The sequence below is a fragment of the Sorex fumeus genome, unplaced genomic scaffold (assembly GCF_029834395.1).
Source record: "Sorex fumeus unplaced genomic scaffold, SorFum_2.1 ptg000061l, whole genome shotgun sequence".
Lineage (NCBI taxonomy): Eukaryota > Metazoa > Chordata > Mammalia > Eulipotyphla > Soricidae > Sorex > Sorex fumeus.
In genome coordinates, this window is record NW_026606118.1 from 40344586 (window position 1) to 40370971 (window position 26386).

Sequence of the window (26386 nt, forward strand, 5' to 3'; positions counted from 1 at the left end):
AAATGCAGTGAAGTATGCAGGAGCAATAGTAGCCCTTTAATCTTATTAAGTTCATTTATGCAGCCAAATTCACTGCTATCCAGATGCCTACCTACAACTTGCCAACTAGCCCCAAAGAGACTGACAATAAGTATGTGATTAATGGACACAAGCTTATGAGAGATTGGAGAAGGAAAGTAGAGTAGACATAATACTGATAGGAAGTCTGGATAAGGAAAGAGCTGTGAGTTTTCACTTTATTTTTACTTTTCACTGTTTTTACTTTTACTTTTTAGTTTTTTACTTTTAGTTTTTAAAAATAAAAAACTGTTAGTTTTTACTTTTTGCACTGTATCTTTCTTAATTTTTTTTTTTTTTTTGGTGCCACAAGTAGAGGTGGTCAGGGCTTACTCCTGATTCTATATTCAGGGAGCAAGCTTGGTGCTCAGATGATCAAATGCAGTGTAGGGGACTGTAGCTGGGATCAGCCGGGCACAAGGCAAGCACCTTACTATAATTATCTCTCCATCCCCTTATACTATATCTTATAGTAATCTTATACTTATCATATATATATATATATATATCTATATCTTACTATATCTAATAGTAACCTTATACTTATCATCTTTTCTTATATGAAATCATTTTAAAGTAACCATTAAAAAGTCTTAGCCATAAAATTCTTTAAAAATGTAAAACATAAATCCTTAAAAATGTAAAACATAAATTCTGGCTCAAATGTTTAAGAAAAAAACAGGTGAGGACCTTAACTGGTCCACAGCCATAGTTTGCCAACCTGATGCAGTAAGAAAAGATCAAAGCAATTCAACCAATAAAAGAATTGTTTTATACTCATATGTAATTAAGGTTATCCTATATACAACAAATACAAAGATATTTATCATTAATACAATTGTCACTGTCACTATCCTCCTATTGTTCAATGATTTGCTCGAGCAGGCCCAGTAACGTCTCCATTGTGAGACTTGTTGTTACTGTGTTTGGCATATTGAATATGTCATGGGTAGCTTGCCAGGCTTTCCCGTGTGGGCGCGATACTTTCAGTAGCTTGCCGAGCTTTCAGAGAGGGGTGGAGGAATTGACCCCGCGTTGGTCGGGTTGTTGGCATGCAAGGCAAACACCCTACCGCTGTGCTATCGCTCCAGCCCAGTGGCGTCCCTGTAGCTCGCTGTGATTGTATAGAATATAATTAGCAGTAAGAAAAAATGTTAGTTACACAACCACAAGACAGCTTTTATTTAAAATATATTTAGAGCTGGGATACAGCTCAGTGGTAAAGCACTTGCCCTGCACAGGTTAGGCCCTGGTTTCAATATCTGGAATAGCAAATAAATAAATAAATAAATATAATATTACATACTCTGGTGTGTACACTGGCAACCAATAGACAAGTCTTCCACCTAATACAAGCGTCTCAGCTGCAAAGTTTAACAGGTCAAAAAACATATCACTCAGATGATAACTCAAGGAGACAGGAACATGGCTTTCTGGACTAGACAAAGAAAAGAAAACATCAAAATTTGAAAAACATTAAAACTGTAATCAGAAAAAAATATCTCCTTCAACGTGGTAAGGTATACTTCATTTCACTTACCATTTTTCTATTCCCTTTGGTACTTCCTTCTGTGAACCTGTTCTTCTCGTCGACTCTCTGATACCATAAGGAGCTACAAAGAAAACACATGTATTTAATAGAGATAGTCGAAAGTCACCTAAACACCAATGAGAGGCATCACATGCCACCGAATGTGACTACTAAGACATGACATCACGCATGCCATACTGCAGCTGAGACTGTGTAATGCAAGGAACATTCCATTTTAAAACATGGGGGCAGGAAGGTGAGTCTCTGACTGCTGTCTAAAATGCCAAAGATGGGAATGTTCGAAAGTAAAGCAGGCCTAAAAGATATTATGGCAAAATCTTAGCTAATACTATAGTTAAGGGGAAAACATGGGATAAAATATACTTCTAAGTCAATTGATAAAATTCAATGAGAACCTAGAAAGTATTCTATCAACTTAATTAAATTGACAATTATTATCTGGCAACCTACAAGAATGTGCCTGATTATTATTAGGAATATATACTGAAGATATAGGGGAGAGGGGCCACAATGTGCACATTTTACTCTAATTACGAAAGAAATATTTTTGGGGTTGGAGAGATGATACAGCAGGTAAGGTGCTGCTTTGCACACAGGTGAGCCAGGTTCAATCTCCAACACCCCATACTGTCCCCTGAGCACTGCCAGGAATGATTCCTGAGTGCAGAACCAGAAGTAATCTTTGGGCACTTCCAGGTATAACCACCCCAACCAAAAACTATGTATTTTTCATATAAATTTAGAATATGATAGCAATAAAGTAGACTGCTGATAAAAAGTTACCCAACTTTACTGAAGCAGAGTCATACAGGCATCATAGTGCCTTGATGAGTTTATTTTGTTAGGTCTGAACCATTGAAGGCACCAAAAAGCTAAATAGGGCTGAGAGAAAGGAGCCGAGGTAGTCCTTTGTCACTACTTACAGATTTACTTTGCAACACTGTTGAAAAGGTCTACTGCTGTGAGTTAAGAAGACTGAATAGCCTAAGCACAAACAAGGTGCTGGAAAACAAGTACTTAAGCCCATTCTTGACGTTCAGAGAGCTCACAAGCCCCATGTTCACTATACCCCAAATTTCCTGTACTTCTAGAAAGATGCCAATGAAAACAAGCGTTATGAAACTAATAAAAGACTGCAGACAGAGCAATATGTGATATCTAAAAATCTGCTTCAAAATCCGATGACATAATGGCAAATAACATTTGGCTATAACTGTCACTGTCACTGTCCTCCCATTGTTGATCGATTTGCTAAAGCAGGCCCAGTAACATTGTGAGACTTGTTACTATGTTTGGCATATCCAATACATCACAGGTAGCTTGCCAGGCTTTTCTGTGCAGGTGAGATACTCTCGGTAGCTTACCGGGCTCTCCGAGAGGGGCAGATAAATGGAACTCGGGTCAGCCGTGTCAGCCGCGTGCAAGGCAAACGCCCTACCCACTGTGCTATCACTCCAACTAAAATGCCAAAAATCAACTACAACCAACTGTGAAACAAACAAACAACAACAACAAAACCCAAATGCATGCCTCAAATAAGCTGGGGGGAGGGGGGGAAGACAGCATGTTAGTGGAGTATAAAAAACAAAAAGGCAAACTTTAACTACATAGTTAAACTAATATCCTAAATTCATAATTTTCAAGGGTGGCGTATATACTAGTGTAAGTTGCATGTGTGTTGATAAATTTTGTACTTTAAATGCAAATGGCTCTGCCAAGTTAGCTTTGTGATACACAACTTTTTTCTTTCCTTGTTGATTTCTTCTTTCCTTCTCTAAAAATTGAAGAACATAAAAGATGAAAATAACCTATGTTTAAAAATAAATAGGGTGTTAGGAAACAAATCCTACCACTCTTTTGATACCATAAACTTACGATCAGTGATGATTGCATCAAAATACGTGTCTTTTCTCCAGGAAGGTTTAGATGCATCTGAAACTAACACATCAAGGTAATACTTCTCTAAACCATACTGACGAAGATTTGCCCTTATGTTTTCATCTGGTCCTCTCCATTTTTGGTTTTTCCTACTAGCCTTTCCTAAGAGAAAGATAAAAGAACATAAAAAGTACCAAATCAAAGAAAGTATTCTTATTTCTTGTCATTAAAAATGTTTAAATCAACAAGTAACCATTCAAACCTGTTCTCATTTAAGTCTTAATTCTGTTTATACAAGTAAAAAAAGATTTCTATTTCAATTTTAGAGTACTCTCTTAAGTGGGTTAAGCAGAACTAGTAAGGAGATCAATTGTACAGTGGTATACGGAAACTAGATTTTTGGTGGTTATCATAATGTAATAGACCACATGCTGAAATATAATGGTGCACACCAAAACTTACTATGAACTAATGTTACTTCAATAAAATATTTTTTAAAAAACAAAATATGTATTCAATTACTTACCAAGTCTAAAACATATACTAGTAAGATACCCTGCTGGAACGGATAAAGAAACTATGGTACACTTACACAACGGAATACTACACAGTAATTAGAAAAAATGAAGTCATAAAATCCGCTTATACATGGACGGACATGGAGAGTATCATGCTGAGTAAAATGAGTCAGAGGGGCAGGAACCGAAAAAGAATGATCCTACTCATTTGCAGGATATATTTAAAAAAAAAAAGTAATAGGAGAATAATACTCAAAGACAGTAGAAACAAGGGCAAAAAAGGACTGGCCCATAGTAGGAAGTTTGCCACAAAGGGGGAGGGGAATGTAGTTAGGACGGAGAAGGGACCACTATGACAATGATAGTTGGAAATGATCACTCCAGACAGGAACAGTGCTGAAAGGAGATAAAACAATATGCATGTTGCCCTTTCAGTAACAGTACTGCAAACCACAGAGTCTAAAAGGAAAAAAGAGGGAAAAGGAGGAAGGGAGAAAAGTAAAGTGCCTGCCACAGAGAAAGGCTGGGGGAGCAGGGAGGAAACTGGGAAACTGGGGTGGGGGCATTGGTGGCAAAAAATATTTACTTGTGAAACTGAGTGTCAGAACTTTGTATGACTAAAACCTATCATGAACAACTTTGTATGCATGTATCTCACAGTGATTCCATTAAACAAAAAAGATACCCTGTTGAGAAGAAGGCACCTCTCTTGAAGAGGCAAACAGTCCTGTGAAAAGACAGTGAGGAATCTGATCAACATAACAGAAAGAGCTAACTTGGGAAAGGCAGGCGCTGTGCCCATGGAGAAGAACAGAGACCCAGGAAGACATCAGGTAGTCTTTAACTTTTTAACTGTTTCATTAAAAGTGAAGATTGAAGATAAAGGTTAAAAGTTCTAGTTTAAGAGATGCAAGTGAATGATGACACCTTCAATTAAGTATACAGAAATCAAGCGGAGACACAAGCTTAGGAAGAGATGAGATTTGTTTGAGACATATCAACCTTGATGTACTTGAAGTCTTACAGAACATTCAGAAAGAGACTCAGAAAGAGACTCAGCAGAGAGCTGAGGCCAGAATATACACACACACACACACACACACACACACACACACACACATATATACATACTCACCCATATATATATAATACTTTATAATATATATATTATATACTATATACTTGAGAGCCTTCAATATACCTATATATAAAATAGATAAACCAGTTGAATTCCAGAGAATAACTATTTCCTTATCCTAGGTGGCAGTCACATAGTTATTATTTTCTATAAAAATTCTTCTAGTCTTACATATATTTTTCCACATTAGGATCTACTTTACAGTAAAATCAAAATTCAGTTGTCAAAATGGAGTGAGATGCCACTGTACTGCATGAAGTATGATAGAAGGGATCAAATAAAGATGTTCAGAGAGAAACATGCAACAAAAAAAGTTACAGAAAACTGCTGAGCCTTATGGTGGCTGAGATGGAATAGTCAAAAAAATGAAAGTATCATAGTCTAGGAAACCAATGAGGACAAAGGCAGACTTTATAAAAGTTAACATTGCCAAATATCAGATCTGTGGCTTGAGGAAGACTTTTGATTAGGCACCGAAGCTGGGAATGACAGGCAAGAGAGTGAATCAGGGGCCAGAGGCATAGTACAGTGGTAGGGTGCCTGCCTTGCACGTAGACATGGCCGATCCAGGTTCGAACCCCACATCTTATTTGGTCCTGCAGCCCACCAGGAGTGATTCCTGAGGCAGAGCCAGGAGAAATCCTTGGCCATCACTGGGTGTGGCCCCAAAACCAAAGTACAAAATACAAAGACAAGAACGAAACACAGAGAGGAGACTGCAAGTAAATATTAGTCTCACAAGCAACTTCTTGACAAAAGAAAGACAAAGTAGTTAGAACCTCTATGTACAGAATGGATAGAAAAGTTTTTATTTTCTTCTTTTTTAGGGAGGTGTAGGGCGCAGGGTAATGTCAGGGATCTAACCCCAAACTCTTAAAAATGTAAAGCTATAACATCAGGAATAGACATATGCACCTATATGTTTTTTTGCAGCAAATGAACAAGGTATTAATTACAATACCTAGGATATGGAAAAACTCAAATGTTCAATGACAAATGAGTGGATTAAAAAAGTTGTGATACATACATACATACATACATACACACACATACACAGTAGAATATTACACAGCTATAAGGAAAAATAAGATCTTTCAGTTTTCTATGACTTGGATGGAACTTGGATGCTAAGTAAAATAAGTCAAAGGGAAAAGAACAAATACTCAATGATCATCTGTGGTATACAGAGAGGAAAAAAACATAAACTAAAAAAAAAAAAAAGGAGCAGACAAAAGAATCTCCAAACTGAGCAGCTCGCTGCAGAGATGCCTCTGGACTTTAAGCCAGGCCGACTACACCAGGTTGCCTCAGACGGTGGCAGGCGTTGTCCCTCTACCTGCTCCCTAAAAGCCACGGCAGCCGCCAACTTCCAGAACCTAATGAGAAGTGCAGGTATGCAAGTTCACTGAGGACAAATCCAGGCCTCAAGGGATAGGGGATGGGCTAGTCCTTCTCATCCCCCCCACCCCCATCCCCTTGGGATCCTGGAATTCATGCCCACGAACTGCCTCCAGCTGCTACTTAAGCTCCGTGATGGCCGTGATCCAGAGACACACAAAAGAATCTCCGAACCAAGCAGCTCGCTGCAGAGATTCCTCCAGATCCTAATTATCTAAAATTTTAGAATTCCAGGAGCACATGGTCACTCTTGCGGCCGCACAACATCTTATGCTATTTATAACAACCAATACAAAAGAAAGCATGGGGGAGATTGTCTGCCATAGAGGCAGGGGGGAGGGATGGGATGGGGAGATACTGGGAAACTTGGTGGTAGAACCTTGGTGCACCAGTTAAGGGTTGGGTGATCAATCATTGTATGACTGAAACTCAAACAGGAAATCTTTATAACTGTATCTCACGGTGATTAAAAATCATAATAATAAAACAATAATAAAATAAACATTCTGAATAAAAAAAAGTAATGTGGAGTTCATGCCCAATTCAATCAGCTTAATCAATGGCTGAATAAATAGCAGTACTCCTACACTAAAAAAAAAAAAAAGAAAAGGGAAGCAGATCATATCAAATGATAACAAACTTTTGCAATTTGATTACAGGGACAAAGCTACAAAGCAGAAGAGAGCAGTGAGGACGAAAGAGGCAAACTAGAAGTGATGGAAGGACAGTGGTGGAGGGTCTCAGCTCTCTGGTAATGGGAAAATGACTTTGTACACCAAAACCATAATGCTAACAATAGTATGACCTTGTTACCTTAATTACCACTGAAAATAAAAGGCCGTAAGTATGACTACTTAACAGCACACTTGTTATAAAAGCAAAGACTTTAAAAAAATGGTTCAGAAACTTCACTCACCCAAGCCATGAACTGTGTTGTAGTCGATGTCTGTCCCATATACATATGCACCAAAATGGGCAGATGCTATTAGGAGGCCACCTGAAAAACCACATAATGATAGTCCGTTAACCAAAAAGTGCCAAACTCTTGTTTCCTCCCCTGTTTAATCTGAGTCAGATTCTTACAAAGTCACTACAGAGTGTCCTAGAATGACACTAACCCTGGCCATATTTAGCAGGTCTAAGATTAAGAAAAGAAAACAAAAAACCACTAAGACGCATCCACCACACTGGACACAAAACAGAGAAATAACGTATCACTGCTTTAAACAGCACTAAAGAAAATACGTCTTCTCAAAATAAAGGGAATTTAGACAGTTCCCTATAACTTGGAGAGCTATACCAGCGTTTCCACACCTGTGACCCAGCAGCTGCCTGCACACAGACCAGCAGTTACGGTGTCAAGGAACTGAGGAGGATATAATGTTGGAACCATTAATTATTATAAATTGAAACTATTAGAACAAGATAGTTTAGTTATCTGTATTTTAAGCTATAACTCTGAATTCTTAAATAACTTGTCAAACCTACACCAGAATAATCAGCACGATGACTTCTTTTGCTTACTTAGTACCATGGCCAATGCAAAGATAATGTTTCAAATTATTCAAAGAATAACCTGACTGACTGAAGTAAGTAGCAGAGCTGACCTTCACTTATGAAGAGAATGCAAATAAAGATTCCTATATTAGTGAAGCCCCTTAAAATAAAGGGTAACAACTTTTTAAAGTTTTTAAGAAAAAGAATTCACAAAGTCAAATTCTTTCATAACCATACTTTTCATTAAACTTTATTTTCATTAATCATCCCAATTAAACTATACTTAATACTTGGGCATAATTTCTAGTATTTCTAATGATTCCTAATTCCTAGTGTCTGGAATCAGAAATATATTCTCAACTGGTAAGATATGCACTGACTTCAACTAAGAGAAGAAAACTGAACTCTTCCTTATATCCTTTTAAAATATAATATCTAAAATTAAGATGAGCAGTGTTCTCCAGAGAGTTAAGAGCTATATAGTCATGGTGTTTCTTCTATAATCATTTACAAAATATCTGGTAACATTCAATTAACAATGCTTTGCTCGTGAAAATCCGGCCTCTGTCTACTTTCTATGGGAATCCACGAAGAAAAGAAATAAGAACAGCAGAAACCAAAACCTAGATCCCCTCATACTAACTACAAAACACATTTATGTGAGCGGTAAAGTAAGTCCGCCTGAACATTATTCTCTCAAAGGAATAGTTTGTATTTCAAGCAAGTTACTATCTGATGACTTGGAATACTCACAAAATCACTTCACCCCAATTACGAGGAATTACTACAATTCTGCCACTTAAGGCAGATACTCACCTAGAAGAACTAGTTGCCAAGGGAACAGAAAATCTTTCCTGTGCTTCCTTAAACAGAACCTTATCCATTTGGTTAATGAGTTTTGAGTACCAAATTAGAGTACCACTGCTGAAAGGAGATGAATAATCTGTTAGACTGTATCTGTTAGTTAACTTTGTGCCTTTTAAAACTTTTTAATAAAATCATTACAAATTAGCTTCTCCGAATTGGTGATTGGGCGAGCACTGAATTCTAGTTGTTTTTCAATGAAACTTAAGGGTTTTTTTTTTCCTTTTGCAATTATTTATACCTTAGTTCTTACTTGGAGTTTCCTTGGAAGCATTCTGTTGGAAGAGGGGATGATTTAAAAAAGGAGGGGTGAAGTGTTGAGAGGGCAGGTAGTGTACTCTTACCACACCATCAAGTATAAAACTACCACATGTATAATTCAGACTCGCAATTCATGTGTTTAATTTTTTATTATTTAAAAATAACCACTTTAAGGTTAGGGTAATCTTTTATAGGCAAAAGGAGAAAATCAGTGGACTGTATTTATATAAAAACCAATTTATAAATTTTTATCTGTAGAGATTTAAGTGTGAAGCTTTATAAGAATATGGAAATTAGAGACTGGGCTTTGGTTTTGCTGAAAGGAAAGGAGAAAAGAAAGAAGAATAACACTATATCTATGTATGCTCTCTCAAAAAAGAACTCAAAATCAGCAGACTGGGGAAAAAAGGATACTGCTAAAAAACAGAATTCTACTAGATAAACTCGAAGACTCGGGACAAAGACTCAGGACAGAGTTGTGAACAAAATGGGATGAAAAAATATTATAGAGACTTAGAGAAATTCAATCCCTCTTCACTTCTCCTTCCCATAGGATCCTCTCAAAACCAGGACAGTTACCTAGCACCTAGCTTCTTTGCCTATCATTTTGTAATGATAAAGTTTCAACAGCCACACTCCCTTCTTACATTTTGATCATCTGAAGGCAGATAAGACCAAAGAATAAACAGTCTCCAAGGTATATTCTCAATTACTAAAGGAGCTGACCGGCTTGAAAGGAAAAAAGCAGGGCAAAAGGAGTCGGCTATGGCAACAGAGCTCCATCAGAAACCCACCACAGAGAGCAAAAGCAATTGCAGACACTGTACCAATTATTGTCTTTATAACTAAAGAATTAAGGGGAAAAAAATTTTAACCCTTGATTTCACTGCTGCAATAATTTAAGAGTCACAAATTACGAGTTATAGTTCACTAACTATTTACAATAGCTGTAGAGCCTACAATGTGTCAGGTAACAAGAAAGTCCTAATTCTCGGGCTGGAGAGAGCCCAAGGGTTAAGGGACATGGCCTTGCACATGGCAGATCCTGGTTCCGTCCTTAGAGGAAGGAAGGAAGGAAGGAAGGAAGGAAGGAAGGAAGGAAGGAAGGAAGGAAGGAAGGAAGGAAGGAAGGAAGGAAGAGAGGGAGGGAGGGAGGGAGGGAGGGAGGGAGGGAGGGAAAAGAAAAGGGAAGAGAAAAAGGGAAGGGGAACTCATTTAATCCTTATATAACTATTACCATTTTCCAAATGGAACTAAGCCCCGAACAAGTTAAGAATCCTGCTCAAAATCACATAGAAACTAATAGGATATAAAACATTCTTCAATTCCTCTTTTGTCTATACCATTCTAGCTCCTTTGAGGTCAGCACCAGTTAAAATAAATACAGACTAGCTTGTCAGTTAAATAAACAAAGGTTAAACAAACCAAACTAAGTAAAGCTATACACTCAGTTAACAGGAGCTGTAAACCACTTACAAGTCTTTTATCATGGGCAAACTGCACCAGTTGTGAGTATTCAGTATATTTAAGCTGCTCATTCTTTTTTTGTTGTTGTTTTGTTTTGTTTTGGGGGTCACACCCAGTGATGCTCAGGAGTTACTCTTGGCTCTACACTCAGGAATTATTCCTGGCAGTGCTTGGGGGACCATATGGGATGCCGGGGATCCAACCTGGGTTGGCCACGTGCAAGGTAAACACCCTACCCGCCATACTATCACTCTGGCCCAAAGCTGCTCATTCTTTCAGCCATGTTCATATTAGAACTAGACTTGCTAACTGCTCAGAGCTGATTCAATGACAAATACTTCCCTCAGAAAAAGACACGATAACATTTTACAGTAACAGACTGTCAAAGAAAAGGAAAAGGTAATTAGGGAGGGAAAGTTTAACTCTGTCCTTCCAGTTTCCCACAAGCTTTATATATTCAGGAAATTAATATTTTTCTATTTTTGTGTCTTTAACTGAAAAAAGGATTGGACATACCTAAATGTTTTTTAAAGAGGCCAGGCAAGTGTCTTAAGTCCTTGGGCTGGAATATGTGGGCTGGAAGTGACTCAGGGGCATAGGTTGGGGGCTCTGGACACTATAGTGGTGGTGAAGTAAATGCTTAATTCAACACCGCCAATGTCAGTATTTTTGTCAACACATAATCTAAACTATAATTTTTTTAAAGGGCGGGCACAAAGAGAGTACAGTGGGGTAGGACACTCTTCTTGCCTGCAGTCTACCCACGTTCAAACCCAATACAGACCCCAAGCCCCTCCAGAAGTGATCCCTGAGCTCCACAGCCAGCAGTAAGCCCTGAACACCACCAGATGTGGCACCCCAAAAATGAATAAAAATAAGGAAAAAATTGTAATGAGACAATAATACAAACTGTATAAGATTATAGTTTCTTAAGTACATTTTGCTGGGTAATTGTTACATATTCTTGCTGTCAACTACAAATACTGTGAATATACCCACTTTCAAACTTTTAAAATATTGAAAAAGAAAACAGAAGGAAAAAATAACAAATACTTTTTGAAAATCTATGATCATTAGAGGCCAGAGCGATACTATAACAGGTAGGATTTGCCGTGCACACAGATGACCCCAGTTCAATCCACAGCACCCCAGCACCTCGAACACCACCAGGAATAATTCCTGAATGTAGAGACAGCAGTAAGCCTTGAGCACAACTGGGTGTACCAAAAACAAACAAACAAACAAAATCTCTGGAGGATGGTACAGCAAGGGCCAGATTTCTTCAATCCTTAAACAGGTACTTCCCATCAAAAAAATAGCCAAACAAAGAGGATCAGTTTACTTACAAACTGCGCCTGCCCACAATTACTAGTACAGTTAAACTACAAACACAATAGGAAAATGTATTTTAGTACCATCTTTGCAAAGATCTTTCTCTCCCATTTTCTGTTAATTAACCCATATATTTTTCAAGTAATCTTCCATTAATTGTCCTACATAAACAACCGGGCTGGAGCAATAGCACAGCAGGTAGGGCATTTGCCTTGTACATGGCTGATCCGGGTTCGTTTCCTCCGTCCCTCTCCGAGAGCACGGCAAGCTACCAAGAGTATCCCACCTGCAAGGCAGAGCCTGGCAAGCTCCCCGTGGAGTATTCCATATGCCAAAAACAGTAACAAGTCTCACAATGGAGACGTTATTGGTGCTGCTCGAGCAAATCGATGAACAGCGGGAGGACAGTGCTACAGTGCTACATAAACAACCATATGAGCTCAAATATGTTACCCACTCTAAGGAGTTAACTTAAAACTAACTCAGAAATGGTGTTCTTGGCCCTTAGCATTATCAAGGTAGTCGATAACTTGGCTGCTGGTTGCAGACAGCATTTTATAATATACCAAGCATCGTCTTCATCAAGGGAAGGATATTTGACTTACACCGGGAACTCTTTTTTTATGTTTCTGAACCATACCCAGCAGTGCTCATGGCTTATGAACTTTGTGGTCTGGTGTGTGTGCCTGTGTGTATATACATGTAAAGGTAAAACCTCAAATGTTGGAGAATATATTCTGCTGATAATATATGCTGTTGATAAGGCTGTGGGAAAACAGGGATCCTTATAATATTGCTAGCAGGAATGCAAAAAGGAATAATAGAGAAGAATTTAGCAAACAACCATGCAGACAGTCTTCAAATTCCACTTCTAGGAATCTGCCAAAAGCTCTCTCTTCAACATTATGATGGCCTATATACACAACACTGCTCACTGCAAACATAAATACCAAAAATGCCCAATTATTGAAGAAAGGACAACTGCCAACACATATACCCATGGAGTGAATAAAAACAAGAAAGATAATCTCTTTGCTAGAGAAATGACAGATACTGGGACTTACATATGGAGAAAATGAGGAACAAAAGAGAGCGGGGAAAGAGAAGGGTGGAGGAAGGAAGGGGAGAGGGAGCGAGGGAGAGAAGAGAAAAAGGGGGAGGGAGGGGGGGAGAGAGAGAGAGAGAGAGAGAGAGAGGGAGAGAGCACCCAGGCAAGTACCAGGCCAACCAAATATACAAGGACAAGAACCTGATGTGTGCTACTTGTAAAGTCCAACAATCAAACATGCAAGTCCCACAATCAAGCATGTGTGAGCTCCAGTCATCACAACAGGAACAGAGGCAAGGGAAGGGAGGGAAAAAAAACAATAAAGGAAGCAGTGAATCACAGACTTGGGGAAAAGAAGATAACCCATCAGTTTCAGAATAATAAGTATGCCGGTGAAAAGAAGGGCTCTGGCTTACAGTAACTGGTAAACTTGGAGGGAATATGGCGTTGCAAAGCCATTCCTCTGCATCTATCAAAGACTGCTTCATGTAAGGCTCATCAATGGAAGCCAAGCCTGATTAAGTGAGAAAATGAGGGAGTATTTTCTCGCAGTACACAATATTTACGATTCTTAGTGTGTTTCGTCAGGCATTGCCTATTAACTGCATGGGGAATAATTAGTAATCATATTGTAAGAAAATCAAGTACTATCATAAGTAGCTTATCAAAAGTAACATTGTACTAACTGTTTTGTGCGTGTGGTGCCAGAGATCGAACCCAAGGTTTCACACATATAGGCAATTATACCACCAAGCCACATCACCAGCCTTGTGACTGCCTTTAGTGGGTCAGTCAACAAAAATGGAATAGGAATGTCTAAATATTGCATTAAAGTACATTAACTAACATTGCTGTGTTGTGCTTATGTAAGAGACCAATCTTATTCTTATGGGTATCTCAGTTCTCAACATACACTGAAATATCTAAAGGGTAAAGGGATCAATGAATGGAATTTTCAAGTGGTAAATAAAAGTATGTAAATAAACTAAAAGAAAAAGTTAAAGGGAAATTGTAAAACCAGTTTAAAATGAGCAGAAGATAATTGGATACTCTTCATTCTACTTTTATTTCTGAAACTTTTCTCTAAGTTTTAATTTTATGTCCAGTAAAAGCTTAAAAAGTTGGAGGAAGTACGTAAGATAATGATGATAGGGAGAAAAGATGTGTAGTATGAGGATGGGATTGATAGAGAAAATCGTGTAATGAGAGCACAGACTCAGGTACCAGATCAATTCAATAATAAACCAATAGAAGAAACAACGAAGAAACAACAACAACAAAAAACTTTCATCAGCTAGAATCTTTAACCTTAATACTCCTTTTTAATTACCTGTCATGTTTCAAAGTTAGTTTATAACACAATCACTAACAAATTCTAACACGAACTGAGATAGGGCTATCATAATAGTTCGTAAAGGTTTGCGGAGTGATAGTACAGCAGGTACGGCATTTGCCTTGTCTGTGACTGACCCAGTTTCAATCCCTGGCACCCAATACAATCCCCTGAGCACACCAGGAGTGATCCCGGAGAACAAAGCCAGAAGTAAACCCTGAGAACCGTGGGGTATGGCCACAAAAAAGCCCAAAAATATCTCCCCAGTAAAGTTTTAAAAAGTTCTCTGGACTAACTGCTGTAAAAATTAAATTAAGTAGTAACTACAGGGCCAGAGAAAAAACTCAATAGGTAGAGGTGATTCTTTGTATTTGAGAGGCCATGTTTGGTCGACAGCACATGGTCCCCTGAGCCTTGCAATGTCAGGAGGGACCTTGAAGTAGAGGCAGCAGTAGACCCCGAGCACTACAGGGTGTAGTCCAACACACCAGGTCTTCTGAGAGAGACAGAGACAGAGACAGGACAGAGAAACACAGAGAGCAGTGCAAGGCAGTAAGAGGCCCAAAGGACTGGAGCATATGTTTTACATGCAGATGCCCAGGGCTCAATGTCAGGCACCACATGGTCCCTGAAGCACCACTGGGAATGACTCTTCACCCCAGAAGGAGAGCATTGCATAAAGCCTCATGTGTTTACTATTCAACAAATGTTAGCTTTTGCATCACTGCTTATAAAGTTTCTGATGGGGAAAGATGGCTCCAGGGAAGAACTCTAACCACAGTATAAATCGTTCCTACACAGGCTGGATCACAATGGACTTAGCTGTGCAAACCAAAGAATGAGCATTCTTAAGTAGGGGCAGTAATCAAGCAGAAATGAACAGAGGCAGAGAAATTTTTCAGAGTCAGATAAGCTTAAAATTTTTAAAACCAATATCCTGTTTATTACAAGCCCACCCCAATCAAAAACACGGGGGGGGGGGGGGGTCCCACTGCTACAGCCATTTTCTTATTCTCACAATTAAAAATCTCCAACCCAAACCAAACCAAAGATATGGCATTATAACTATTTTTCTATCTAAGTATGTGGTCATCAATTTAAAAGACATTTTAAAATCTTGTTGCTGAAGTCTTTCTTCCCTCCCAAGAGATGTCTTTTAAAAATAAATTAATAAATAAACAATACAGCCTTTTATTTCTATAGTGCATAGTGTTGCAATACATGGTGGGCCCCCACTACCACCACAACGGATTTTATGAAAACCCACAAAGTAGTAGCTATCAACTTTGAAGTGGCAAGATGTTAAAACACTTGCTATTAAATATGTGGTTAGTTCAGTCATTATCTAATTATGTCTAACAATTCCTTCCATTTAACCTTTTAGCAAAAATATCACCTTGGCAAATATAAATAAGCACCACTTCTTCTTTAGTTTAAGTTAAAGTACCTGTTCCAACAAATGGGTCGAAGACAATATCATTTTTTTTCACTTTTCCATGGTTGGCCATGATGAATGATAAACCAGCATCCATGCTTGTATTTCCAATAAAGTGCCTCTTTTTGACACTGTATGACTCAATTAGCTCTCTCTGTCCATCTGCAATCTAAATCAGAGATACTTTCAATTTAGGATTAAGTGTACAGAAAAATCTTGAGAATTATTCATAGTGAAACCACAGAATCTAAATGAGAATTCCCTTCCCACTATAACTGCCTAAACTTGTTGCTTATAAAAAATGACTGACACAGTTATGGACAAATAACTTTTTTCAGTATGTTGCAATTTACTTTGACTTTTCAAACCAAAGTTCAATTGGAATTTGAAAGCAGTTATTCCAGGGTTGGTGGTGAGTAAGCTTTCTTCATCTCTTTTTTTCCCTCCAAAGCAATATTCTGCAATATAAGACATAGCTTCCACTCAGAGCTTCAAGGAAGTGGGCAGAATTTCTCTGTAGTAATTTCATTTCTTCTCAGAATGGAAACCAAGATTGAACAACTTCACAAAGTCCCTTAACTATCATAATACTCTACCTTTTTCTATGCTTTAACAAAAAAGTCAGATATTTTTGTGCTAGTCTTCGGTGAGTTCTCTGGCACAACACCTTCTACTTTGTACCTGAACTCATCTAACAAGCTCAAGCATTTCATAGGTATCTCTAGAAAAACAAAACACATGACCACATACTCTTCAATGATTTTTAATTCACACAGTAGTTTTAACTCTTGAGTTGCCTGAAAGCTCTAAATGCAAAGAGTTAAATACAAAAACCTGGAATGCTGCATTAAAGAAACAAATGAACACACAAAAAAAGAAAACTTGCTTACCCATCTACCAAAATAAATATTCAGTGGGTTCTCTGGGATGCAGTTTGGATCCAAACCATAATCTTCCAAAATCGAAAATATATGCTGTGGCTTCTTTAAGTTGACTTTTCCTTCAAATGGGAGAAATTCAAGGGCCTGAAAAATAAAAGTAATTCCTGACCAAAATATTGAGCCTAGCTTAAGGCTGCTTTCCTGTCATGGTAATTAAGTTTTGAAACATTAAGACACGAGCTACCCATTTGACCCAGCAATACCACTCCTGGGAATATATCCCAGAGAGGCAAAAATGTATAGTCGAAGTGACATCTGCATTTGTTTATTCATTGCAGCACTCTTTACAATAGCCAGAAACTGGAAGAAACCTGAATGCCCAAGAACAGATGACTGGTTAAAGAAACTTTGGTACATCTACACAATGGAGTACTACGTAGCTGTTAGAAAGGATGAGGTCATGAAATTTACATACAAGTGGTACAACATGGAAAGTATCATGCTAAGCGAAATGAGTCAGAAAGAGAGGGATAGACATAGAAAGATTGCATTCATCTGGGGGATATAAAGTAACAAAATATGAGATTAATACCCAAGAATAGCTGAGATCAGCACCAGGAGGATTACTCCATAGCTTAGTGGCCAGCCGGGTATTCTAGAGGAAAGGGCAGCTCAGATAGAGAAGGGAGCACCAAATAAAGGGTGTTTGGAGGATCCTCCCAGGAGGGGAGATGCATGTCGAAAGTAGACTATGGACTGAACATGTTTGCCACTCAATGCCTCTTTTGCAGACCACAACACCCAAAAGGAGAGAGAGAACACAGGGGATTGCCCTGCCACAGAGGCACGGGGGGATGGGGGTGGGGGGGATATTGTCCATGGTGGTGGAAAATGGGCACTGGTGGAGGGATGGGTATCTGATCATTGTATAATCGAAACCCAAGCACAAAAATTGTAAATCTACAACTGTACCTCATGGTGTTTCACTAATAAAAAAAAAAAAATTAAAAAAAAAAGACACGAGCTAGAGAAGATGATTGGATAGAAGGTAATTTGTCTATTCATTTCCCTCCCAGTCTACAAATTTTTTTTAAATAAATAAAAGCAATTCTAATATCCCATAAAAAAGAAAATATACAAAATTTATACAATAACATTTGTAAGTCTGGGTAGTCACATTAAACAAAACAAAACAAAAGGAGTACTTAGCACACACTTATACTGAGCACTAAGTATACTTAGCACTAAGTATAAAATGAATACTTAGCAGGCACAGATATTATATGTCAAAAGTGACCAACCTACATTAATCTCATAGTTTGGGGGCTTTCACTAAATTTACTTACATCTGGGCTTTCACTAACTTTACTTACATCTATTCGTTTTATTTTTTCTTCTTGTGTCAATGTTTTATTGAATGTGTGAATCTTTATTTTATATGTAGAGTCTGAACGTAGAAATGGAGCCTAAAATAAAAGCAGACAGGTACTTTAAGTTCAGTTATTCTATCAGACCTACAGATTTATATGTAAGAAACTACACTGCACTACGCACCATCTTTTCCACTGGGTAGCTTTTAAGAGAATTATACAGTTCCTCTGGAGATTTTCCATGACCCCATAGTTCAAATATAGACCTAGGAAATAAACAGCACCAACCTCAGTAAAGCAATTGGTTCACACAATAAAATGTACCATTTCATTAGTTCTTTATGATTATTGTTCCACTAAAGCAAGTATTTCCCGTATTGTCTACACTATCAATAAGAAATATGCATCCTGAAAACAAATGTAGCTTAAGTTCAAACCACACACAGGAACTTAATCTTATACCAAAGGAAAACTTAATTTAAGTCAACAACTTCCAAGCTTTAATCCTGTATTTGTATGTTCAAACACAAATTGTCCAGAAAAAAAGAAACTTCAAGAATCATATGAATTGCTCAATTTTTAAGATGGTAATTAACATACAATTTTATTTTCAAATCTATTGACACAAAATTCTCCAATAATGCAAAGCAATGAAAAGAAAAGCAATGACAATAATAAAATCTAGAAAACAGGATAAGTAACATCATTATATTAACACCAAGATATAACAGTCAAAATTCCTCTAAAAAATGAAACAGTGAAACATATTTCAAGGAAATATTCCTTCTTTTCATCTTATATTTCGCCAATATGCACAAATAAAATAAATAAAATACCTATTTTAAAATATTTATTTTGACCTTCATAAATAAAATAATTTAGTTATTTATTTCTTATAAATAACTAACAATTTCTTATAAATAAATATTTAGCACAGCGGGTAGGGCGTTCGCCTTACAAGGGGCCAACATGGCCGACCCGAGTTCGATTCCTCCGCCCCTCTCGGAGAGCCCGGCAAGCTACCGAGAGTATTCAATATGCCAGACACAGTAACAACAAAGTCTCCAATGGAGACGTTACTGGGCCCGCTCGAGCAAATCGACGATCAACGGGAGGGCCTTTTCTTTCTTTCTTTCTATAAATAACTAAAAGTCATCTATAAGAAAATTTTCTTATTTTCAGGTTCAAATTGTTCATTGTAATCTTTGGCATCTCAATTATATGTAATAATGTAATGTCAATATCTCATACTCTTGCTTAATATGAAAGTTTTTTAGGTAAGTGCTGCTGCCATTTCACTACTGAAATTCTTCCCTGGGAGTCCAGCAGATAGCTCTCTTCTGTTCTTCCACTGTCACCCAGTGGCAAACTCTAGGAACTGCAAGCTAAACTGAGCTCCCTCCCAAGAATCAAGCATTCGCTGAAACATGTTATGAGATGTACAAGGATGTTCATTCAGAAGAACATTACAATTTTCTCTTACTTGGCACACACTGTCCGTTTCATTACATTTCTGGCAATGTCTTCAGAGGGAATGTTAAGAATCCAAAAAGGAGACTGAAAGAAATAACAACATATATCTTATTTCTGTGACTTTTATGGCTTCATATGGTTTTATTCAAGAAGCCAGTAAGAAAGGATTTTTACTTACTACTTTCAAGTAAAAATACCTAATCAAGTAATAATACACTCTCACCAAAATAAAAAATATTTCAACTAAAATTCAAATTATCTTAGCAAGTTTTATTAGAATAATGTAGTACAGTGTAATAACAATTCCATGTCACCTGATTGGTGAAAATATATGTAAATTTAGGGATGTTTCAATTTCAAGTTAATTTTGTGATTTTTTTCTCTAATAAAGCTTGACCAAAAGAAATAATGTATGTTATAGCCCAATGCAAAATTTTAAAATTCTTAATTTCATGAGTTTTTTATATATATATATATAACTGCAAAATAATATATTACTTTTAATGATTTCTCTTCTAAGTAGTCAGGCTACCTGCAGGGAAGTGAGGGGTCTGCATAAATAACTAAAAGGAAAAATTACAGAACAACTGTCAATGATTTTTATTAACCTAAGGGGCGGGGGGAGTTCAGTTCCATTAGGGGGAGAATTCCCAATCCTCTGTCTCTATGCTCAAAATTACTTTGGGCCAGAGAGATAATATTGCAGGTAAGCTTCTTGCCTTACACACTGCCGACCTAGGTTCGATCCCTGACACATAGTCCCCTGAGCATCGTCAGGTGTGATCCCTGAGCACAGCGCCAGGAGTAAGCCCAGGGGTACTGCTGGGTATGGCCACGAAACAAAAGAAACAAAATATTACAGGCACTTCTAACTCTACCTGAATGACCGTTGGCTAGAACAATAGGAAATTCAGCTTGGCCCATTCCTTTCAGGTCAGCATCCTCACCCAATTATATCCATACTCTGCTCTTTCAAAATCCATCAATAGTGCGAGAGACAGAGAAATACGAAACAGGGCAACTTTCTCACATCTTTTGTAAGAAATCCTCCCTACCACAACCAGTCTTTCTTCTTCCAATAATAGTTGCAATGCTCTATCAAAAAAATAAAAATTATCCCAAGAGGGGAAAAAAATCATAATTTTAATATATTTTTCTTAAGAAAAATTTCAAAGCACTCTTAATGAAATAAATCATTAGATCAGTGATGGTGACAATGGAAAATATTGCATGGCCCTATTAGCGCTAAAGGCTATTATGGAGCAATAAGCTACAAATGGAAAAAGTGGAAAAGACAGACTACGTAAGTTCAAAAACAGTATTTACCACCGCGAGGGGGAAAAGGACTGACAGGCACTATTCCCAACTTGTTAAGTCATGTCAAGGACATGAGAATTGTGAAGGACCTTTTTTTCTTTTCTATTTTCCAAACTTTGTTAAATACACCGAAAAACCATCAAATACAAAGTTCAGAATTCAGAACCATACATGCACATTAGTCTTTAAAATGACTCCCAATATAAATCTCATATGATTCTAAGTTTTCATTCTAACTTGCACAAAAGACAGCCATGTTCTCAATGGTGGAACAAATAGAAATTGGGGTACAGCTACTAAATTAAAATTTTAAAACAAGAGGTGGGGATGTGGCTCAGAGCTTCACTGTATGCCATGCCAGTTCAGGTCCCTGGCACCCAAAGCAAAACATACTAAATCCCTACTTCTACCTCCACCAGCACCTGGTAATATGATTATTTACATTAAAACCAATAAAATAAATGAATACAGGCACTAAGTCTAAATTGATTTTCAAAACTAAATTTTCCCCCAATATCACTATTTGTAGACCTGAGAAACAGACACAAGAAACTTACACGAACATAAATTTAAAATGTGTGTTTCTTATCTTCAAATCCAAAGTTCTATTCAGAAATGTTCTAATTAAAAAAAGAAATGCAATTTACCTTCCCATATGTTTCTTGACTGCTTGTGAACTGTCCTCCAAAAAGTGAGAGTAAAGACTTTATTTCCTATATTGAAAATAGTACACAGAGAGAAATATTTTAACATGCGAAATTTAAAGTATATTAACAGAGACAGGACAAAATATGGTTAAAATAAATGAAAAAGAAAAGTGAACTGGTGCTCTACCTGAAACATTCAAATGTTCATTACCTCATAAGTTACAAATCTAGGTTCTGAAAAAGTTTTATTGTCACACAATCTGAATTAATTTTTGAATCATTTTAGACAACAGAAATGCTGCAAGGAACCTTTATCAAAAAATGACCTGATTTTGAAAAAGAAATTTAATTGCCAAAACTCTACGAATGTATTTGATAAATTGATGAATAAAAATACTTATAGGTTATTTCATGCTTAGAAAAGAAATAATTGAGCAACTAAGGAGGAAACACAAGTTACCAAGTTACTACTATAAATTATCTTCTTCCTAGACAAAGTTACAGAAACAGAGAACAACTACCTAAAAAAACAAAATTTGTTAATAAAGCTGAACTCTGTTCAGATAATATATATATGACATAATCAGTTTAGGGTGACAGACACAGATGACTATAAAATGGTTTGGTTCATACTACTCATCCCCTCCTTCTGTGGTTCTTACAGCCTAATGAGATGGGTGCCCCCCTTTCTCCAAGCCCATCCATGAGCCACCCTGACCCAGAAAAAAAGCACACCCAAAAAGTACACCAAGAAAAGGGCCTTTTTAGTTAAGGCAATACCTCTTTTATTCACTGCACCACTCAGTAAAATGTAAGTTACTGAATTAACCCAACAGGAGCTGATGAAATGAAAGTGTAGTATATATACACAATGGAATATTAGGTGCTTCGAGGAATGATGAAATCATGCAACTTACTGCAACTTGGATGGAACTGGAAGGAATCATGTTAAGTGAAACAGGTCAGAAGGACAAACAGAGGGTATGGTGCCACCAGCAGGTCAATCTGTACCTATGAGGCAAGTGCATCAGCAGTCTGATGGTGCCTTCAGGATTCCTGATACCCCAAAATTGCTGCTGTGCCTTTGGCCAGACCCCGAAAACTTGGGGCAAAGCTTACCAAGAAAGTAAATGGCCAAAAGTTAGGTATGTGGGAGACACACCCACAAACCACCTCAGGCTCAGCTATATAATTGGAGGCATGGCCTCTCTGGTTCCTGATTGAACTGCTTAATGGCCATGATCCCAGAGACTCAGAAACAAATCTCGAAACCCCATGGCTTTTGGCAGAAATGAGTCCAGTCTCTACAGTAGGTTATCGGTGCTGGGCCATCCCAGGTGGGAATAGTTTCATGCCTTGGCCTGTTCCCCCTGGCGGCCCAGTGGCCGCCACCCTCCAGAGGCCACTGGAGAGTCAGGTTTGGGCCCACAGCGATGAGACACGCGTGGCCTCATTAGATGGGGGTAGAGCCGGCCTTTTCCTCCCCCTCCCAACAAGACCCCGGGTTGCTGCCCACAAACGGCCTCTCTGTCTCCTGATCTAGCTGCTTAACGGCCATGATCCCAGAGACTTCGAAACAGCGGCTTTTGGCAGAAATGCATCCAGACCACGCAGTAGGTTACTGTCACCAGGCCACCCCAGGGGGGAAAGGGTGCTGTCCCTCCACCTGCTCCCTCTTGGTGGCTCAGTGGCCACGATCCGCCAGAGGCCATTGGACAGTCAGGTTTGGGCCAACAGTGAAGAGACACGGATAGGTGTGGAGACAGCCCTTTCCCCCAATCCTAAGAAGACCCCGAGTTACTGCCAATGAAAAGCGTCTCTGGCTCCTGTTCAAGCAGTTTAATGGCCATGATCCCAGAGAATCAGAAACAAATCGCGAAACCAGCGGCTTTTGGCAGAAATGCGTCCAGTCCCTGAAGTAGGTTACTGGCGCTGGGCAACCCCAGGTGGGAACAGGTTTCATGCCTTGGCCTGTTTCCCCTGGCGGCACACTGGCCGCCATCCTCCAGAGGCCTCTGGACAGTCAGGTTTGGGCCTACAGTGACAAGATATGCGGGGCCTCACGAGATGGGGGTGGAGTCTGCCCTTTCCTCCCCGCCCCAACAAGACCCCAAGTCGACACCCACTAACGGCCTTTCTGGCTCCTGATCAAGCTGCTCTAACGGCCATGATCCAAGAGACTCAGGAACACATCTCAGAACCCAACCCTTCAGATTTAACTGTTAAAATTTCAGAATTTCAAAATCACACAGCCACTACTGCAGCCACACGATATCATGTGTTATTCATAACCAGCAATAGAAAACAACTTGTCTACTGTTGCCTTTTTTTTTTCTTTTTTATTAGTGAAACGACATGAGGTACAGTTGTAGATTTACAAATTTTTGTGCTTGGATCTCGGTCATACCACGATCAAATACCCATCCCTCCACCAGTGCCCATTTTCCACCACCAGGATAATATCCCTCCCCCCCATCCTCCCATACTGTTGCCTTTTTAGAAGAACTGAGTGATGGGGTAAAATCCCAAATAATAATGGTGTGTCTGATGTCAAAATATTGAATGTAATCAAAGTAGAGACAGAATAATGTGGAAATAATCTGCCCCACAGGTAGGGGGAAGAGTGTGGGATGGGGATATACTGGGGTTTTGGGGGGTGGAGAATGGACACTGGTGAAGTTACCCAAAAGCTTTGTAACTGCTCTCACGGTGATTCAATAAATAAAATTAAAAAAAAAAAAACACAAATACTGGATGATCTCCCCTATCTGTAGTGTACAGAAGAATAGGAAAGGGAATACAAGGTATCAAAGGGGGATACCTAAATTACCCTTGACCTCAGATTATAGAAAAACAGGACAGGGAAGAAAAGACATTGAGGGAGGAAGAAGAAACAGATGGACAGTAACAGGGATGGGGTGAGGGGGCTTGGGCACACAGGAGGTCGAGGTGTGCTATATGTGTACATCTAAATCACACAGCCAAGCAAGCATGAGAAAAATTACAACCAAACTTTAAAAAATGTGCCTGTCCTCTCACAGAGTTGGGGATGAGCAACCTCTTCCCAACCCCCATTTTTTCAGGAGCCCGGCAGTCACACCCACAAACTGCCTCTGGCACCATATAAACTCATTAACCAGCCATGATCCAGAGACTCATAAATAAATCTTGAAAGAGATCAACAAGCTGCAGAGATGCTTCTGGACCCCAAAGTCACCATCCAATTAAAATTTAACTCCAGCTGTATCACTCCATTTAAGTTTTCAGATTCCTGGAGTGACATCTCAAACTCTAACCACTGATATACCAGAAACAGCACACCATATTGGATGGGATATAAAGTTGAAGGTAACCAATCTCAATTAAGAAAATATTAGCATACAAGGCTCATCCTGTAACAACATGTTAGTAATCTATTATACAAGGGCTTACTGGTGCCAAGGTAAAATACAAAAATCTTTACACTCTTTCTTTCTTTCTTTCTTTCTTTCTTTCTTTCTTTCTTTCTTTTGCGTGACACAAAGCAATGCTCTGGGGTTACCCCTGGCTCTGCACTCAGGAATTATCCCTGGCAGTGCTTGGGGGACCATATAAGATGCTGGGAATCGAACCAGGTCAGCCGTGTGCAAGGCAAACGCCCTACCCGCTGTGCCATCACTCCAGCCCCTACACACTTTCTTTTAAGGAAATCTTTTTGGATCATCCTTAGTGAATTATTCATAATAAGCAATACAAAATAAAATATTTAGGGCATGCAATTGGGACAGGTTTGGGTGGTGGTTGGGAAAAATGGTGGTAGGAAGCTGTAATGGTGGTGGGATTGGTGTTGGAATGCTGAATGTAATAAATCATTGTGAATAACTTTAAAAAAAAGTGCCCTACTGCTGCTACCTAATAAAAGGTCAGTTAATTAGAAATTGAGCTCCCATTTGACCCAGCGATACCACTCCTGGGAATATACCCCAGAGAGGCAAAAATGTGTAGTCGAAGTGACATCTGCACTTGTTTGTTCATTGCAGCACTCTTTACAATAGCCAGAAACTGGAAGAAACCTGAGTGCCCAAGAACAGATGACTGGTTAAAGAAACTTTGGTACATCTACACAATGGAGTATTATGTAGCTCTTAGAAAAGATGAAGTCATGAAATTTACATACAAGTGGTACAATATGGAAAGTATCATGCTAAGCGAAATGAGTCAGAAAGAGAGGGATAGACATAGAAAGATTGCATTCATCTGGGGGATATAAAGTAACAAAATATGAGATTAATACCCAAGAATAGCTGAGATCAACACCAGGAGGATTACTCCATAGCTTAGAGGCCAGCCGGGTATTCTAGGGGAAAGGGCAGTTCAGGTAGAGAAGGGAGCACCAAATAAAGGGTGTCTGGAGGATCCTCCCAGGAGGGGAGATGCATGTCGAAAGTAGACTATGGACTGAACATGTTTGCCACTCAATGCCTCTTTTGCAGACCACAACACCCAAAAGGAGAGAGAGAACAAAAGAGAATGCTCTGCCACAAAGGCAGGGTGGGAGGGGGGGCGGATATTATCCATGGTGGTGGAAAATGGGCACTGGTGGAGGGATGGGTATTTGATCAATGTATGACAGAAACCCAAGCACAAAGATTTGTAAATCTACAACTGTATCCCATGGTGCTTCACAAAAAAAAAAAAAAGTGCCCAATTACTAGTGGGCATAACAATTAAATGACTAAACAAAAAACAAATGGTGTTGACCTTCTGCTTTTGCTCCACTATTCCAGATGAGGCTTGCCTCAGGCTGATAGCACCAGAACTATTCCAGAACAGAGCAGAGCCCCTCCCTACCAAGTGACTCCCCATAGCCTACACACACTTGACCTGTGGCATATTAAGGGCCCACATCACTGCTCTGGAAGCATGCAGTTGCTTAGACAC

At 38.7% G+C, this 26386-nt stretch overlaps 1 protein-coding gene across 1 annotated transcript in view; it reads right to left on the reverse strand.

The window, feature by feature from the left end:
* Positions 1 to 26386, reverse strand: part of TRMT11 (tRNA methyltransferase 11 homolog) — a 58772-nt gene that overhangs the window by 24741 nt on the left and 7645 nt on the right. Inside the window, exons 2-11 of the mRNA XM_056125867.1 lie at positions 21467 to 21532; positions 19513 to 19586; positions 18214 to 18295; positions 18033 to 18125; positions 16669 to 16803; positions 15791 to 15947; positions 7458 to 7538; positions 3485 to 3649; positions 1598 to 1670; positions 1364 to 1495 (exon numbers count right to left, since the gene is read on the reverse strand). Coding sequence (XP_055981842.1) covers positions 1364 to 1495; positions 1598 to 1670; positions 3485 to 3649; positions 7458 to 7538; positions 15791 to 15947; positions 16669 to 16803; positions 18033 to 18125; positions 18214 to 18295; positions 19513 to 19586; positions 21467 to 21532 — 1058 coding nt within the window. The remainder of the gene's footprint in view (positions 1 to 1363; positions 1496 to 1597; positions 1671 to 3484; positions 3650 to 7457; positions 7539 to 15790; positions 15948 to 16668; positions 16804 to 18032; positions 18126 to 18213; positions 18296 to 19512; positions 19587 to 21466; positions 21533 to 26386) is intronic.